The sequence below is a fragment of the Diabrotica undecimpunctata genome, chromosome 2 (genome assembly GCF_040954645.1).
Source record: "Diabrotica undecimpunctata isolate CICGRU chromosome 2, icDiaUnde3, whole genome shotgun sequence".
In the NCBI taxonomy this organism is placed as follows: domain Eukaryota; kingdom Metazoa; phylum Arthropoda; class Insecta; order Coleoptera; family Chrysomelidae; genus Diabrotica; species Diabrotica undecimpunctata.
This window is the reverse complement of record NC_092804.1, coordinates 55,864,379-55,883,308: the sequence shown is the minus strand read 5'-3', so window position 1 is coordinate 55,883,308 and position 18,930 is coordinate 55,864,379. Positions and strand designations below refer to the sequence as shown.

Sequence of the window (18,930 nt, the reverse complement as noted above, 5' to 3'; positions counted from 1 at the left end):
ATAAAAATCGACGTTAACCACTCTTTGGGTAATACGCCTGAACTATAAATTTGGTTCAAGAGTGTCACTAAAACATCAATATGCTTCTCATCTAGAATTTTTGGGATTTTTATAGGAAGCATGTCAGGTCCAGGGCTTTTCCCACTCTTCATTGTTTGTAATGCGTCTAATATTTCTTCTTTTGTAATATATGGACCTATTTCTTCTGACGTAAATTCTATGTGCTCCAGATCTCCTCTTTCTTCATCGAACAAATCGTTGATATATATAAGATGTACAAATTAGAGATAAGAAAACGTATCTACACGTAGGTTGGGTGGGTAGCCAAAGCTGAAATCTAGAGTGAGTGCGAGCAGGGAATACCATGTCTGAATCTCCCAAAAAGTGGAAGATCACTTGCATTTTTTGTACAGAGATCACAAACGTGCTCGAAAAAAGACGTGCTAACCAATACAGATCTAAGAGTAGGTACGGTATCGTTGGAATTAAGGAGGAATGCTCTTAAATATCCAAAGCGATGTAAGTGACCTAAATACTCTCAAGCACAATTCCTTCGTATAGGAAGATGCTGTCGTTAACTAAGGCGGGTATACTTTTAAAACGAAAAAAATTATTATTTTAAATGACGAAAAGTATTTCATTTTGAGTAATTATGAAATGAAGGGAAACGATGATTTTATACGGACAACGTAGAGGAATACCCTGACAATGTTCGGTACAAACATAAAGCGAAATTTGCAGATAAAATCCTTGTCTGGTGGGCAATGTCTAACAGGGGTGTTTCCCGACCTTTTGTGGGGAGAGTGAGGGGTGAAGCTTTGAATAGTCAGATCACAGAATACACCAATCCAACTTTTGTTGTTGGGTTGGTGTATTCTGTGGTGAGATCAATATTGATAACTGACTTACCAAATTGCTTCAGTTTGTCCACGAACATCACGCTAATGACGATATCGTGATATTAATTAATAAAATTACATGAAACAATAAACTATCGAAAGAATGGAGGACAAGCGAGCTAATCCTATTACTTATTCAAAAAGGGCGATAAGAAACAAACAGAAAACTAGAGGTGTCAATTTGCTAAATACTACCCTAAAACTTACAACTAAAATTTTGCAAGAATTAATAAATTGGCTGATAAACTTAGCAGATGAGCAACAAAGTTTCCATACGGTAAGGTCGTGTACAAATGCAATATTCGTCATAAAACAGATTACAGAGAAAGCATTAGAATACAATAGACCCACATTCCTATGTTTGTTCGACTTTAAGAAGGAATTTCACAGAGTAAGACTTATCTCTTGTATAATAAGCAGCTCCCGCTAGATATTATAAAATATTTAAAAATGTCTACCAAACAATAAGGTGGAAGTCAGAATAGATGGACAACTTATGGAAACTATAGATACATGCAATGGAATAAGACAGGGGGATTCACTAAGTTTTTACGCTAATTGTATCTAAAAACGTGAGTATGTCAGTGTGGCTTATATATTTTTTTAACTATTCCTGTCTTTCTTAGGGACTATATTAAAACAGTTACCAAAAGCATTCATTTCGAGTTCAAACTTTCAAACGTACCCAATACACATACATATATAACCTTTTTATTTTCTTTCAACGGCTGTTAATTTTAAGTTAATTTATAAAAAACGTTTAAATTCAAAAATATTTACGAATGTTTGTTAGTGCTACACAATACACAACACTAAGACCTATGCTATTCAATCTGATCATGGATCAAGTCATAACGAACGTCAATAAAGGAAGAGGATACATAATGGGGAACCATGAAATTAAAATTCTCTGTTCGCAGACCAAAATGAAGATATCCTTCAAAGACTTGTTCACAGATTTGATACAAGAGCAAAAGAATTTAACATATCGATTTCAACTAAAAAAAACTAGAACAATAGTAATTAATAAAGAACCAATAAGATGTAAACTGGAAGTCAATGAAGCTTGCTATAAAAACAGTTTAGACTGAAGCAATGATAGAAATATTCTGGAAAATACTGAATTTTAATTACTGCACATGTCTATACTTTATTATTTCAAGAAAGTTTTACAACTCGTATTGTATTACGGACATTAAAATATATTCTAAAATCCTTGGATTTAGACTAGGAAAGTCCGTTTTGAAAAAATGGACACAACGTTTACTTTGTATATCTATATCTGCCCATAGTATCAGAACATTGGTCAGAACTGACCGAACTACCTTTTCTGTAACTCATTGCTTAGGTGACTAAGAGTATCGTGGCCAGGAATAATTTTGATTGCTGTTCGTAATATTTGTGCTAAAAAAGTAAACACCAGATTTCGATTCGACATCCCTTCAGGATATTTGGGAGTCCCCTCGCACCCACTATAGTTACGCTACTGGTGACTGAAACTGTTTGCGCCGCAAACAATTATCTTAGACTTTTTGTACAACCGGCAACAGTGTGCGTGTCTTCAGCGAGGAGTGCGCGCACCGAGCAGACGACATGGAGATCGAGACTAGACATCAACCAGCAAAGCCGTTGACAGTTCGGTAAAAGACCATAAATTCGTGCAAGAAAAAAGTTTTCATTTACAAAAAACGATATTTTTTTTAGTTTAAACAGCGTTAAAATAAAGCCAGTGTACAGTCCACCGTAGTTTCAATTTTTGCCTAGTTATAATAATAAAACGACAATAGACAATAAAATAAACATTTCTTGGTCCTTCGAGCCGGATGGAACATTTCTTGACGAACTATAGAAAGGCTGAAACTCAAGTTTCTGCGGTTGTCGTCAAGTCGACGCCAAGAAAGATAAACACCTTTTACCGGCAAATTGGTGAGTGAGCGATCCTTTTTTATCTATTCCAAACAATAACATTTTTTATTATAGCCTCATTCATTTCATTTATTTGTTTTGAAAATAAAGCCATAAATTTAAGTTTGAACTATATTACAGTCACCTCAAATACGATATTTATTTTAAGTAGGTTAAAATTACTGCAAATTCAATATACAGGGTGAATCAATTTTCAACTTAAAATATTTTTTATTTTCTTTCTTTTCAAACATATCTAGCTAACATTACACTATATTTAAACGATCTTTGGTGGTGTTTGCACTCGATTAAACATGAAAGCAGAACTGAAAAAACTCATTTCAGAAAAAACAATATGGCAAATATTTCAGAACAGGACATTTTAAAATTAAAATTAAGACTAGAAAAGATAGAACCATTATGTGGGGAATTCGATAGTATTCAAAGCGATATCGATATCAGTGCTGAGGGAGAACTAGAATTACAACAAACTCAGGATAACGAAAGGTTCACTTTCGAAAATAATTATTTCGATTCTGTGGAACTAGCCAAACACTTGATAAGCAAATACGATAATTCAAATTCAAGCAATATTCCTGATAATAACAATATAAATTTGAGTTCTTTGCCTCCAATGCATCTAAAAACATTTAGCGGTAACTACGAGGACTGGATCGAATTCCGCGATACTTACATAGCCATGATACACAGCAATAAAAAATTGGACGATATGAAAAAATATTATTATCTTAAAGGTTCATTAGAAGGTCCCGCGGCACAAGTCATTAAATAAATTAAATTCGGGGCTTCTTATTACAACAGTGCTTGGAACTCACTATGCGAAAGATACGATAGGGCTAAAATGTTAATTCACAAGCACGTAAAAGCACTTTTTAATATAGACACAATAAGCAAAGAAACTTCACACAAAATACGAGCATTGGTTGATGAAGTTTCTAATCATTTGCAGGCATTAGAGAATTTAAATAAAAGTACTGACAATTGGGATCTACTCTTGATTCATATGATTACATCTAAATTTGACAATAATATTTTACGTGATTGGGAAAAACATACTAAAGAGATGCAAGACGAAACGTGGAGCGATTTAAAGCGATTTCTAAGGGATCGTGCAGACTATTTAGAAAAAATAGAGGGTAAGATTGAAAAGCAGCCTTCAATACAAGAGAAATCGGGTAAATTCGATGCCAAGCAACGGTCTAAAGGGTATGCTCGAAGTTTTACTTCTACAAGCGAGTTTAACGGTACTAGCAAAGGTTGTGTTTTCTACAAGGGCGATCATTCAATTTATTCCTGTGAGCAATTTCTTAGGCTTTCTATTTTTGTGAGGCGCAATTTTGTCAATAAAGCCAAATTATGTCCAAACAGAAACGCTATATTGAGGATGTGGCGACTGCCCAAAAACTTACATCGGTCAAACTGGTAGAACTTTTAACACACGTATAGCAGAACATAAAAGGGCTTTCAATAATATAAAAACAGATTCTACATACGCACTTCACCTTCTAGATTATAATCATTCTTTTAATGACTAATTTCAAATTCTTCACATCCAAAATAAAGGCCTTAAGCTAACTTTATTAGAATCTATGGAAATTAACAAATTAAAAAACACAGACATAATTCTGAATGACCAACTTGAGACAAACAGTTCTCCCCTTCTCAACCTACTTCATTAAAAACTTTAAATTGTAAACACATCCAAAAATAGATCAATCCAGCCCATTAATGAGAGGCTTTTCCTCTCTGAGCAGGAGTTATACAATTCGCACCATCCGGGGCCAAAACCTCAGAGCCCAAAGCATTCTAAAAACTACCTGCTCGTCCCTTGGCAATGTATTCAGACCACGACCTAAACCCAAACTCCCATTCCTACCCACTATTCTGCTGGAACTCGCCAGCAACGAGCTCCCGGACGAATACATTGACATACAGGTCACAGGAGGCAACTCCCCTCTATTACCGCCGTATATTATAATACCGAAAGTTCATTCCGAACTGACACCGACGGGGGGGGGGGGGGATCGGTTTTTCTGTGGTTTTCCGATCCCATTGCACAACGATACCCCGTCGTTTGCGAGGTTACCAGTCCACAGCTGCCCTCACGCGCCGCGATATTCACTCAAAAATTAAATTGATTTTTTAAATTAATAAACATATAAATTTCATATATTTACTAATTCTGTTTTTAGATCAAAAAATATTCTGAAAGGAACCGTTCACTTCTAACCCTTTCGCCCCCGATTGTCCAGGACTAGCAAACAGCACAACCACCAACAACACCGCAACACCAGTGGACACCTCAAAACTCCAGTGCCACACCCACCAAAAAAGAAAACACGTCCTGAAGAGGCACAAGCCTAAAGCAGGACATCAGACACACCCAGCACAGATGATAAACACACACTCACAAAACCAACGCTACAATGAATTCAAAATAGATCACTTGAGAAAGGCACTCTGTCGAAACAGCGGTAGTCATAAATTATTAGGTATAATAAATTTTGTGGAAGTTTTCAGTGTTTTATGTAACGGTCGAATCTATCACTTATATATTGAAAAGCTTGATACTTTTATTATTGTACTTCATTTTGTTTTCTTGTAAAATATAAACCTATACCGGAATAATGAAGGACCCCAAAATGGACTAAACGTGATCTAGGAAAAAAACTAGCGATTTACACGTGTTACAATTTGACAAGATCGGTACATACACGAGTATTTTTGCAAATTCTGTTCTTTCGACTCCAAATTTGACAAAACGTTTATTTATGTCACGAAGTGTATAATATACCTAAGTTTCAAGATGTTCCTCTATATTCGGGGTTATCCGTAACTTTGGTGATTGTTGATCGCAAATTTAATAGTTAGTTTTCTTTTTTGTCAAAGGAACTTTGAACATTCTATACGTGATTTAAGAGTTATCGCAAAGACAAGACGATTTCGAGGACCTGTCGGAGTTCTAATGAAACCATAAATCACTTTATTACCTTATTAGTGGTCTGAATGAAACACCTTGTGGCCTTGTAGCTTGAGTATATCGTCATTATGATTGTGTTAGAATAACATATTTAATAAAACACCCTAATATACCATAGTAACCAGAAACCCACAGAGTTCAAAAACTAAAAAAATTGCATAAACTTATCAAAAATAATATACCATGTAAGGTCATATGATGATATAATACCGTTTGCAAGTATCAAGCAATGTGTTCGTAGTTTTATCTGGTTTTATGTATATCAAGTAAGATACGTGTACTGTACTATCTAAATTAAAATTTGTATTTACCGTAATTATTCTCGTAAAGTGTTTATGTTTGGATTACATTAAAATCCGACTTTCGTCGGACACAAAAAATTGGTTATAGACTCATTTGAGTTGTTCCTCTCCACGGAAATCTTTAGTAAAAGGCGAAAGATTTATTCGCTCTGAAGAGAAACCAGAGTAACGAATTATTGGCAGGCCACATACCTGGTTGAAACTTGATACTACTAATAGCACAGCACATAAATGGCGCCATCTTGTAGACGGAGGTAAAACAATTTTAAAATTTGTCATGCTGAAATTATCGGGAACGACAACTACATTGTTTATACTGGAGGTGTTTTTTTAAAATATTAAATAAACTTTTAGGAATATCTTTGGAGAACTAACAAAATTTGTATTTCATTTTATGTCAATCTCTTTCATATTTCTATTAATTCAAATTAACTACGAAATGACAATTGAAGATTTGCAGATAATTCGGTACATGTTTTTACTTATAACAAGAACACCACTAAAACATCAAGCAAATATTTAACTAGATTACATTCATATTACTTTATTGTTAAAGCTGTTATTATTTACTGTAGCTGTAGAACTACATATATTAATATAACATATCAGTAGTATCATGTAATATTACAGGTTACCATGGGCGCCGCCGTTAGCGGGATGCAAGGGGATGCCATTGCACCATCCTGCCCCGGAAAGAACGCAGGTACATAGAAAAAATTACATATTTTTACACGACTAAAACCAGCGGGAGGGTAATGCTTTTTGATTGTATGTACCTATATATGCATGTATTGTATAAGTATATGTATGTATGTATGTATGTATGTATGTATGTACAGTAGAACCTCCGTTATCCGGGGTAATGACGGGTTTGGGGGTGCACGGATAATCGAAAACACCGGATAATGGAAATACATTATTTTATTGACTTATGTGATAGATAAGAAGGTTAATTAAAAAAAATGTATCCGAAAAATCACTTTTATTAAAAAACAAACGTTTTTTCACATATGTATGTACTTACATGTGTATATTAAATTATGGTATGTATGTATACAAAACTATGTACATACAATAAATAAAATATAGGTACATATGTATGTACATACATATGTATGTATGTATAATGAATGTACAATACTGTTTTACATACCTATGTACATATTGAATTTTCATTTGGAGAACAAATAAATAATTTTAGTTTGTTTATTAAAAATTTCTTTTCTAATATCAGTTCTCATAGTCCGTAGCAAGAGAATTCTGTTATAATTAGGGTTCTCCTGTTCAAAATAATTTAGTAGAAGTTCTGTTGCCTCCAATGCTTGGTTGTGTTTTATTGTTTTTCTTTCAGTAACGAATAGCGAATTTTCGTTCTCATTACTCGAGTTTTCGTAATCAAATTGCGACGAAGTAGATGGCCCATCATTTCTGTGAAGATCAGCTATTTCGTTGTCACTCAGTTGTTCAAATCCCTCTTCGTCTCTGTCATTTTCCAGCCAGTTTTTCATGTCCTCCCTATCAACATGAATGAAGTCCGGGAGAGCTTTGGAAATTTCAAGAAATGATTCTGTTTCCAGTTCTTCTGAGGTTTCTTGTACAACATCATCGTGTTCCAATATTTTCCCCCATGAAAGTTTCAATGCTTTGGAGGGTAAGTTTACCCAGGCTTCACAGACTGAAAAGATGGCGTCTTTTATGGTCCACTTTTTTAAAATTTATTTTATTGAATCTGCTGTTATTCTCTTCAAGGAGAAATCTCAGGAATATTTTTTTGTAATTTCGCTTTAAACTGGATATTACCCCTTGATCCATCGGTTGGATCAGGGATGCGACGTTTGGTGGAAGATAATGAACAAAAATTTGTCCATCTTCAGTCGTCAAAGTCGACTCAGCTGGGTGGGGAGGAGCATTGTCGAGTAATAAAACAGCTCTAAGAGATAGACCTTTCTTTTTCAAGTGGTGACGCACTGAAGGTACGAATTTATCTTTAAACCACGACGAAAAGATTGGTTCATCCAAGCTTTTCGATGGTTGTAATAGTAGCAAGGAAGACATCTTATTTCAGTTTCTTTGAATGATCGAGGTTTTACCGCTTTTCCAATAACAGTTAATTTTAAACTAACCGTTTAAAGGTAAATTCATAGCAAATCTGCTCGATTTTGGCTTTAAGTTCGTGTAAAATCCGTCGTGGGTTTTTTGTTAGCGTCTATTTCATTTTATGTTATACTTTTTCAATGAAATTTAGGTCAGGACTGTTAAAAGGTCAAGAAAGGACATTTAGATTGTGGTTTTCAAACGTTTGTGGTTATGGACGTATGGCAAGCCGTTGGCCCTGCTGAAAAATAGAATTCTCGCCAGCATTTAATTTCACTATACTTTTTAGTAGACTATTTTGAGGTATTTGTTGATATTTCGCAGCAGTTTCGGTACCTTCAACAAAATAAAAACATCCTAACCCTGAAACTCACATAAAACCTTAAATCATCACTCATTTAGGAAATTTTATGGTTTAAAGTTTCAGTGAAAAGCCTCATGTTTAGTGCGAATAACTCGTTTGCGGTAATCATCAACACATCCGTTGAATTTTTATTCTTCATTAAAAATTCCTCAGGACCAATCTTCTACCGACCAAAAAAGTTTATATTTTGCCCAAATAAGCCTGGCTTGCTTTTGTTTAGCTGTTAACAGTGGCTTTTTCTTTACCTAGAAGAAAATAAATTAAACTTCGAGTACACTTTTAAGTTGTTACCTGTAATTCAACCTTATAAAACTTTAATCCAGATTTAGGTTTCCACTTGCGACAGCATTATTTTGACAGATTTAATCTAGTTTTATGATTTCAATCAGCTGTAACGTGCTTTGTGAGTATTTCATCGACTTTTTTTGGAAACTTTTACTAATATTCTCGTATTCTGTATTCCTATGAGTTAGTAGTTTTGGATGACCTGGCTTTTATTTTAGCTTTTTTGTCTAAGATACTTCATGTTTCCTCATAATGCTTAATTAAATTCCAAATTATAGTTTCAGAAATATTATTTTTAATAATGATTTTTAATCACCAACTCACGATATTTTGAATTTGTGAGCTACCAGGCACCATTTTATTGAAATAATACAGCTATTCATTTAAGTTGACAAGAAATTAATTGGAGAATATAGTTTGATGTTTGTTAGAGTATCTGGCTGCATTTTTTTTATATGGCTTTGGCAGTTTGCCATACAGCCAGTTACATGATGTTTTAATCTCATTAGGCGCAGTAAAAAGTTTTTGAATTATTTGCAATCGAATAGACTAAAATAGATAAATTTATAGTTGGGAAATCAGTACAACAATTAATGAAAAAAAGGGAAAAAATATATATACATACACATTTATATCCATAAACACGCTGCATTTTGTTCGTAGCGTAATTGTCTTATATTGTATGGTTTTTAGCAGTTACTTCATGCTGTTCCATTATTTAGTTGCCACTAATTTTTACATCTTTGATAATCCCTATGAGAATAATAGATTATGTGGGTTATATAAAAACTATAAAATAGTATTAATTACGTTTTGTGGTTATATATCATTTAAAATATTGCTTATTTAGCATTACTATCGATACTATCATAACTATTAAATATAATAATAAATTAATAGACAGACAAACGCCCGGATTTGTTATATATCTTAACTTTTCCCGTTATATAGTTGTTAGGCCTCGTATATATAACCATTTTGATAGTACACGCTACGGCCCAAACGGCTTGACTGATTTTAGCAAACCACGTGTCATTATATTCGCGAAGACCGTGCGAGTGGCATAGGCTCGCATTCTCATTTTCATGAGAAATCAACAAAGTCAATTTTATATGATAAAAAGATTAGAAAATTATTGGTGTATTAATTTATAATTTTAATAATAACTGAAGGCGTCTGGTTGCTGTCCAAATTTATTCACCACCTTGTCAAATAGCACGGCGTAACGTGCTAAATGTAGGTTCAATTCTATATGTTGTTGCTGGAATAGTTAAAGCAATTTTGATTGCCTTAGATACCGCTGAGTGTGTATATGTATATCTTCTGCTATCGATAAAAATTCTGATTTGTCTAATTTTCTCATATTTTCTGGGCGAAGCTGTACAAGCGAAAATGTTTTCTTGTGTGTTGAAAAAAATCGATTCTCGATTTAAGTTCTCGAAAAGAGTTTTCTCAAAATGACAGTAAACTTCATAGTTGCATTATCACGATGAGATTGAAGCATATCAGTTAATTTATTTACGTGATTTACGAGGCGCAGATAATTAGGACTGTATTTTATAAGACTGGTTCCACAGGAGTTATACGTGAGGACAAAAGAGGTAAAGTTTGCAAAAATTCAATGTTAGATGAATCGGTGAAACAATCCATTAGCGACCATATTACCTGCTTCGAAACTGTTGAAAGTCACTACTTTCGACAAAAAACAACACGTTTGTTTTTACTTGCGACTATCTTCTTCTTCTTTGAGTGCCTCTCCTATCGGATATTGGATATCATTAGGGCGATTCTAATTTTATTTACTGCTGTTTTGAATAATTCGTTAGTGGTACAGCCAAACCACTCTCTTAAATTTCTCATCCAGGACATTCTTCTACGGCCTGGATTTCTGCGTCCTTGGATTTTTCCTTGCATTATATTTTGTAGGAATGTGTACTTTTGTCCTCTCATCAGGTGGCCTAAGTATTCAAGTTTTTTCTTTTTTATATTCAGTACTAGCGGACCCGACAGACTTCGTTTTGTCAAATAGATTTGGAATGTGGCAGTTTATTTCTTTATTTCTTGTGAACAGAATCGTCGCCATGATGACAGGGCGGTGTGTGAGCTTCCACCTTGTCACCTTTGAACTTAAAGGTGACAAATATTTATAAAGTGGGGGCTTGAATAACAAAACATAGAGATAATTAATTATTTATTATTATTATTATCAACATAGGGTTAATAACCGATGTAATAAAGAATAATGAAATAAAAGGTATATAAGTATTTTCAGTAATCGCTTTATTGTAAATCAAGTGAATGATCATTATTAACAAAAATATGTTTTATTTTTATTGTAGTGCTTTATGATATACAATGTTTTTTGTTTGATTACCTAGTGAATATACAAACAAATCTGATGGTTTTCCAACACGGGAAGAGGCAACATACAATTGACCATGTGAGAAACATGGGTTTTCTAGATTAATACCACAAACACCTAATGATTGCTCCTGGGACTTATGTATGGTCATAGCAAAAGCAAGCCGCTCTGGAAACTGTAGTCGTTTAAATTCAAACGATACATCAGTCGGAATCGTTGGTATGCGTAGTATCAAAACGACTTCTCCTTTATACTTTCCTTTCATTATAGTTGCTTCTATTACGTTGTTCAATAATTTTTTTATCGCTAACTGTGTGCCGTTCAAAGACGCGGTTGGTTAATATTTCTCAACATTATAACTACCGATCCAACCTTTAATTGAAGATTGTGAGGTGGCAATCCTGATAAATCCAGCGAGTTTAAAAATTCAGGCGGATAGTTGACGACACCATCTTGGTTAGTAGCCGAATCAACTGATTTATATATCCTCAATTCGCCTGTAATTTGTTCTTGAATTTTGAAATTTAATTCATTTACATCTATGTTTTTTGTAGCAAATATAGCCCATTCACTAAACCAATCATGGTTTCTGTAATTTTGAGCAACATCTGGAAACACCTTTTGAATAAGTTTATCTTTTGATCGAGTTAATTGACAAAAACTTTGAGGAAAGTTAATGCAACCAGTCAAGGTGTCTATAGGAAATTTGCCATTACCAATGTCAATGAGTTGTTTAGAGAATATGTATCCAGATTGGTCATTTTGCAACTCGACACGCATATTCTTGCCCAAGTGTAATACTTTGACATGTTTCCACAAATTGGAAGACTTTAAACATGCATTGAGTTCATTAGCTGGCGTTGATCGTGGAATCAGTGGCAATGTTTGACGAAAATCTCCTGCTATGGGTTATGATTGCTCCGTAGATCTTGTAAGGTTCTATCTAAAGCCTCCAAAGATTTTTTATGTGCCATCGTGCATTCATCCCAAACAATCAATTCACATTGCTGCAAAACCTTTGACATTGTAGAGTTCTTCGAAATGTTGCAGGTTGGAGTTTCGTTGTTTTGGATGTTTAATGGCAATTTTAGTGCTGAATGGGCTGTTCAACTACCTTCAAGCAAAGTTTTTCGTGTACCACCAGGTGCATTTAAGAAGTAAATCCCTCCTGTTTTATCATTTGTTACTTTCATAAGTGTATAAAATACATACTTTTGTTGTTCATTCAATAGTGGATGATTTTTTTAAATTAATTCTTTTAAAGTGTTCACCGGGCCGAACAGACCGCTCCGATAATATTTGTATGAAAAAAAAGGGCTCTTTTAGGGTTTCTTTCGAAGTCTAAGAATGGAAAACCATTCTTAGACTTCGAGGAACATTTTAAAAAAAGAATTGTTAAGATTGGTCCATGCGTTGTTGAGTTATGCGCTTACCAACACATTTTGCGATTCATTTTTATATTATAGATAACTTCTGGATCGTTATTTATTCTGCGTATTACCTTTTCATTTGTAATTTTATCCTCTCAACTTATTTTTTACTATACGGCGATAGCACCACATCTCACCTGCGACTTTAAATATATCCAAAATGTATAGCCTCTATGAAGAATATTGTCAAAATAACAATATAGAACAAAAAGCGACGGAAAGTTTACACAGAACAATACTTAATACCGAGTTCAACATGTCTATTTTCGCCCAAAAAAAGATTTGTGTGATACTTGTCACGATAACGAACATTCATCTGCAGAAAAAAAATTAGAACCAGAAGAAAAATTTCACTTACATACTCGAAACAAAAACATAGCGAGGGATCTGAAAAAATACCGACAAAGAAAAAGCCAAAGAGAATACGACATTTTGTGCAGCCACGTTTGATCTACAACAGGTGCTTTCAACCCGAAAATCCGATGTCGGTCTTGCGCACTATAAATTGAAACTCGTACATAATAACTTCACGTTCTTTAACTCGGCAACCAAAGATTCATTTTGCTACATGTAGTATGAATGTATTGCAAAAAGGGGATCCTCGGAAATTGGCAGCTGTTTCCTCCTTTTTATTGAAAACCAGATAGAAAAAGCTATAAAAGAGTTCTTGTTCTATTCGGACAACTGCTCTGATCAAAACAGAAACAAATATTTGTTTTCTTTATACAATTAGCTGTGCCAAAAACACGAAAGAAAAGTTCGCCATACATTTTTGGAAAAAGGCCACACAGTCTGAAGGAGACTCGGTACATAGTGTTATAAAGAAATCTGCCAGGAATGTATCTGTTTATTCTCCTGAACAATGGTATACAATCGTTAGGTGTGCGAAAAAAAAAACACCCTTACGTTGTAATTGAACTAGAGCAAGCAAACATACTAAATTTAAAAAGTCTTCAAAAAAAATGGCAACCAACTGGGACAAGGATGAACAAAATGGAAAAGTCACAAGTCAAAAGTCAAATGTAGTTTTCATCAAATATTCTTACAGTAACGATGATCCATTTAAAAAAATATTTATATCTAAAAAATGAAGAAAGTCACTCAACGTCAATGCCAGAGACTTTTGCTTAAAACCACTTAATACAACATTACTTCCCATATCAAAAAAAAAGTATGACCATTTAGAATTTCTGTGTGACAGAAAAGTTATATTGAATCCTTATCAGATTTTTTTTAAAATTTACCATTTTCTGAGAAAGAAACAGCAAAAGATTCAAACAATGACAATTATTAAATTAGGATTTTTCTAATTTATATCCTAGTAAGTATAAACTTGAATTATTTTTACGTTCGAATTATTTATTCATTGTAAAGATCTTTTTAAAAATGTGATTGATTTCAAATAAAGGATTTAAACTAGTGGGTATTGTTTATAATTAATTATTATTGTTACATCAGATCTATTCTATGTCACATTACAAAAGTAGTAACCTATAACAATACTTTACATAGAATTATTAAAAAACTTGTGAGTATGCTACGTCCACTTATTTCATAATTTACACAATATTAGGTAAAGCAACATATATGTGGGCACTAAATAAATGTTTCAATTTAATTTATGGCTACAATTTTACGTAATGAGATCTCAAAAACAAAAAAAAAACATCTCCTCTAAAATTTCCATTTTGTGACTTAGTATAGTTCTGCTCTCAAGGGACGATATTACTTTATTTACTTTTATATTTACTTTATATTTACTATAACCATATTTACTTCCTGTTATTGATTGGACAATGGCTCACGTTTCGCAGAATAAGCAGCAATTAATATTAAAAGTGTCACAATATATCTTGAAGTAGTTGCAGTCATACAGAGCTGATTTGCTTTGGTTTTCGTTCTAGAATCCGGTGCTTTCTGAGAAAGTTCATTTAAAACTTGTACAATAGTCGAAAAACATTCAGAATATATTCTCATACTTTTGTAATTTGCTCTCCAACGCGTTTCACAAAATAGTGGTATATTTGAAATTTTACACCCGGTCAGTTGTGATCAAATGTCGCCGCATTTAAAGTGTTCTACAATATATGTTACCGTGGCTATACTAACATTAATACAGACAGCTCAATTTCACTTTAGCCATAATATGCGCAAATCAAGAAGAGAGAGCATGATAACACAGATAGAAAATATTGTCTCGCTGCTAAGAGAAAACGGCGTGTACCTTCAAGTTCTGAGACAAAGTAGATTTTGGACAGCCTCTTTTGTCCCTCTTTTGTAAGGGGGTGGTCAAAATGTTCGAAACATACCTCGATCCTAGAAGGTGGACAGAACCGCCTTCCGGCCTCGGTTATTCAGGATTCCTCCATCGTGGCCACGATGATATCCGAGACCACATGCAGGCATTGTTCATCGCCGTCAATGCCAGTGACCTAAGTGCTAAAAAAACACCCTCCTCAGCGGTGAATTACCTGCTGGATCGCCCGGATTGGGACGCAACATCGGCATGGCATTCAACCGATATCTCATTCACGCACAATTCTCACGCATTCTCGCACTTTCTTACTACGACTGAATTCTTTTCTCCCTCTGTTCCTCCCTGTTCATGTTCAATCTCGCCCCTTCCCATTCTGCCTTATCTTCTTGCTTGCTCCTAGATACCCTACTTCCCTTCAGGTCGCTTTTCTTCTTGTTTCTTTCTCTCCAACGTTCTTCTCACATATTTCTGAACTGCTCTCCACCGATCTGATGACTTAAGCATCTCCTCCACCAGTTCCGTGACTGATTGTCCCCTACTTACTAGATCTCTCTCTCAAGTAGGCTCCTCTCATCTATCCATCAATCGTATACCAATAGAGTGCGTGGGACAGTGTCCGATATTTCACGAGCGTCCGTTCTGGGAGAACCCCACTCCGACGCTTTGGAGTTGAAGTCTCCCATCACTACACACTCTCTTTCCAATAATCTTACCTCATTCATAATCTCATCTAGTCTACTTTCTCCTCCACTTTCTATATTTACTCCCTCCACACGTACCGTCGCAAATCCCTCACGCGTATCAATACCACATACCCTCAGTCTTCTATTAAGTAACCGCACTCCTACCACGCCCGACGTATCCACGAACCATTTCCTACTGCGCACTAACGTGGGGTTTAGCTCTGCCGCTATCAGGATGGCATTTCTTTTTTGGTTGCGGAGATCACAGCGAGGTCGTGAGCTAGCCTAGCCGTCCCCACATTTGTTTGCAGCACTCTTAATACACGTTCTCTTTTACGCTTATTCCCCATTTTGTCGCTCAGTAACCTCATACCCTTCTTAAACCTTCACCTCTCGCTCTTCTGATAATTCTCCTGAATTTGGGACACCAAGTAGACGTGGATATATGACCTCCCTCGTCACAATTAAAGCACTTTACACTGTTACTTTAATACTGGGATTGCACATTGCCCTCTATCCCACATTTCCAGCACCCCCCTTTTGCTTCTCCCTTGCAGTCTCTTGCTATGTGGCCATGTGCTTGGCATCTATAGCATCGTGCCACCTTTGCCATCCCCTTTACCGTGACGTGTACCATCCCGATCTTCATTCTTACTGCCACTAACTAAGTGGCTATGTCCTCTTCCACCTCCACATAACAATTTCTACTTTCTCCCCCGTTTGTCCTTATTTTTCTAACTACTTCACATGCTTCTCCCTACCAAAAAATTTCTCCACTGATTCGACGGTGTCTTTTTCTGTGGTTAGACCATCCACGTCCGCCAGCATCAAACCCTTCTTTACTCTTCCACCCTTTGCCACTACTCTTGTTGCGCATCCTTGTCTTGATGCTACTAAATTCCTGACTTGCTCCGCCATTTTCCTGCCTCCATCTAATTCCAGGACCACACCTTCTTGTCTGGTTTGTCTAACCTTGTTTATGACGACATCATCTCTTTCTCCTAGCTCTTCCCTTAACTTTTTTACAAGTTCAACATAGGGTTTGTCCTTTGGTTTTGTGATGATTACCATCCCTTTTTTTTCTGTGGCTACTATTTGCCTTTCTTTAAACGTTTTGCCGTATATCTTCGCCATTACCTTCTTTCCTCTTGCTGCCCACTCTACAACTTTTCTTGATCTTTTCAGTCCTAGTACTTCTGGTGCTGTTATTCCTATACCTTCTCTATCCATTCGTTCCATACGGTTGTGGACACATTTTTTTGATGTCCTCCCTCTCCCATTTTCCTCTACTATACATGTTATTTGAGACATAGTCCCAATTTCTCCATTTTTATCTTCTTCCACATATAATCCGGGGAGGTCTGGGTACCTTGCACTAAAAACCCCATTCACTCTTGCGTCAGCAGCATCCTCTGTTACCAAGATTGCCACATCGTTCGGTGCCTCCAAAATTCCCTTTTCGTAGATGGTTACCTTATCATAAACTTCCTCTGACCATTTTTGGTCTAATACTTCAATTATTTCCTCGATCTTTCTGCCGTCTCCATTTTCTTACGTAATTCCTCCATCCTTATTCTTTTTAATTCTGGGTCCTCTTCGCAATTTGCTTCTACCTAGGTCACTACGCATCTCGTAGTTGTCGCTATAGTTATTTTTGTTTGCGTCAATATTGTTGTTACGCACCTTCTTATACTTTCCCTTTTCTCACTATCCTCTATAGCAATATAAATTAACTCTATAATGTTTCTGTCCATTTCGCACCAAATCTACCGTACCTTTGCGGCTCCCAGTTTGATCTCATTCTTCGTATTTGCTACCACCTTTGTTAGGTTCACTAACTCGTCGATGCATCCCTTCATTTTTGACATTCCTTTCACTTCTTTTTAAATTGCATATTTTTTTGGGCAGCCTGTACCACTATAATATACGTTGACCATAAAAGATCATGATCGTTAGCAGAACTAATTCTCTATATGAATATACCGTAAAACGATTAGCAAATACTTATATGAATTCTAATATAAATGAAGATATAATGTTTTGTTGATAGAGCTATCCTATAAAAATAAAATAAACAATTGAAAAAGCTGGAATTAGCAAAACTTAGGAGTAAATAACTATCCTTAATATTCCAGCAGGACGGTGCTGCATGACATACAGCTAAAACAACTAAAAAATGGTTTGGAGACAATAACATTAAAGTGCTCTCATGGCCTTAATTTTATTGAGACATTGTGGCATAAGATAAAACAGAAATTGCCTAATGATCGTCAGAGAACCGTCGCTGATTTGAAGAATAAATTAGGTGAATTATGGGATAGTTTCGACTCTGACTTGTGTAAATTCTTAGTACGAACAATGCTAGACAGAATTACCGCGGTTGTAAAGGCGCGTGACGATGTAACCCTATATTAAAATGGTAATTTCCTGAATTGTCCGAACATTTAGTTGTCACGATGTTATGCAACATTTTCGTTTATTTCGCCGTCAACGCTGCAATTCAAAGTTTATAGAGACCGAACCATTATAACATTTTATATATATTACCCAAACATTTTTTTTTTTTTTTTTTTTTTTTTTTTTTTTTTTTTTTTTGGCTTAGACTTATCGTCATACAGCCAGACACAAAAGGACTAAGACAGTCATCATTATAATTTTTACCTAAATGCCCTATCAAAATAAAAGATTATTACATCGATATTAGGAGAACAGGGACACACTCTTCTCGCCTAGGGACCTATCAAGGCATTTATTTATAAAAGACACAACAACACTAGGTCACGGAGAGGAGGAAGTTATACAAATGGTTTAAGACAAAGGTAACAAGATTAACTAAATAATTTTTAGAGAATTATAATGATAATTTGCTGTCTTTTAAAAATTTAATTAAGGAGTTGTAAATATCTACAGAGCCAAGTGATAATAAATATAGTATATTCCAAGGAGCTGCTATTTTATATTTTAATAAATCATTTATAAGTTTGGATGAGTAGACTCTGTTTTTAGAACAACCAAAAAATATATGATCTAAATCACTTTCCTCTCCACAATGCTCACATTTGTCATCATCCAACACCTTTATTTTAAATAAGTGCTTTGGATAACATGCGTGTCCGAAACGTATTCTAATAATGGAGGTTATGTGCCTCCTGGAAGCTCTAAAAGGCTTGTACCAAGGAAATTTGGGAATATCTGGCTGAATTATCAAGTATCTATTTTGGTTCACAAAAGAGTATTCCTTCCACTGGTAGCTCCACTCTCGAAGTAATGTTAACTTGCAAGAAACAATACTGTCAGAAAGCGTTACTTTATGTAGAATATCAGTATCGGTTAAAATGCTTTCTTTGG

At 35.0% G+C, this 18,930-nt stretch overlaps 1 protein-coding gene and 1 non-coding gene across 2 annotated transcripts; one reads left to right on the top strand and one right to left on the bottom strand.

Moving 5' to 3' along the window:
• Nucleotides 1–3,666: 3,666 nt before the first annotated feature.
• Nucleotides 3,667–6,818, top strand: LOC140433688 (uncharacterized). Its single transcript, XM_072521666.1, has 2 exons — nucleotides 3,667–4,149; nucleotides 6,738–6,818. Exons 1-2 carry the CDS (start codon nucleotides 3,667–3,669, stop codon nucleotides 6,816–6,818), a joined length of 564 nt encoding a protein of 187 aa, XP_072377767.1.
• LOC140435326 (U5 spliceosomal RNA) lies at nucleotides 6,160–6,276 on the bottom strand. The gene has a single exon (XR_011950134.1). It is a non-coding gene; the product is annotated as a U5 spliceosomal RNA (small nuclear RNA).
• Nucleotides 6,819–18,930: the final 12,112 nt, after the last annotated feature.

What these genes read in the sequence shown, in the direction of transcription:
- LOC140433688 (XM_072521666.1), top strand. Translation starts at nt 3,667, where the DNA reads ATGTTAATTCACAAGCACGTAAAAGCACTTTTTAATATAGACACAATA. An exon ending in TTCTTAGGCTTTCTATTTTT is followed by an intron (nt 4,150 to 6,737) that starts GTGAGGCGCAAT and finishes GTAATATTACAG; the next exon opens with GTTACCATGGGCGCCGCCGT.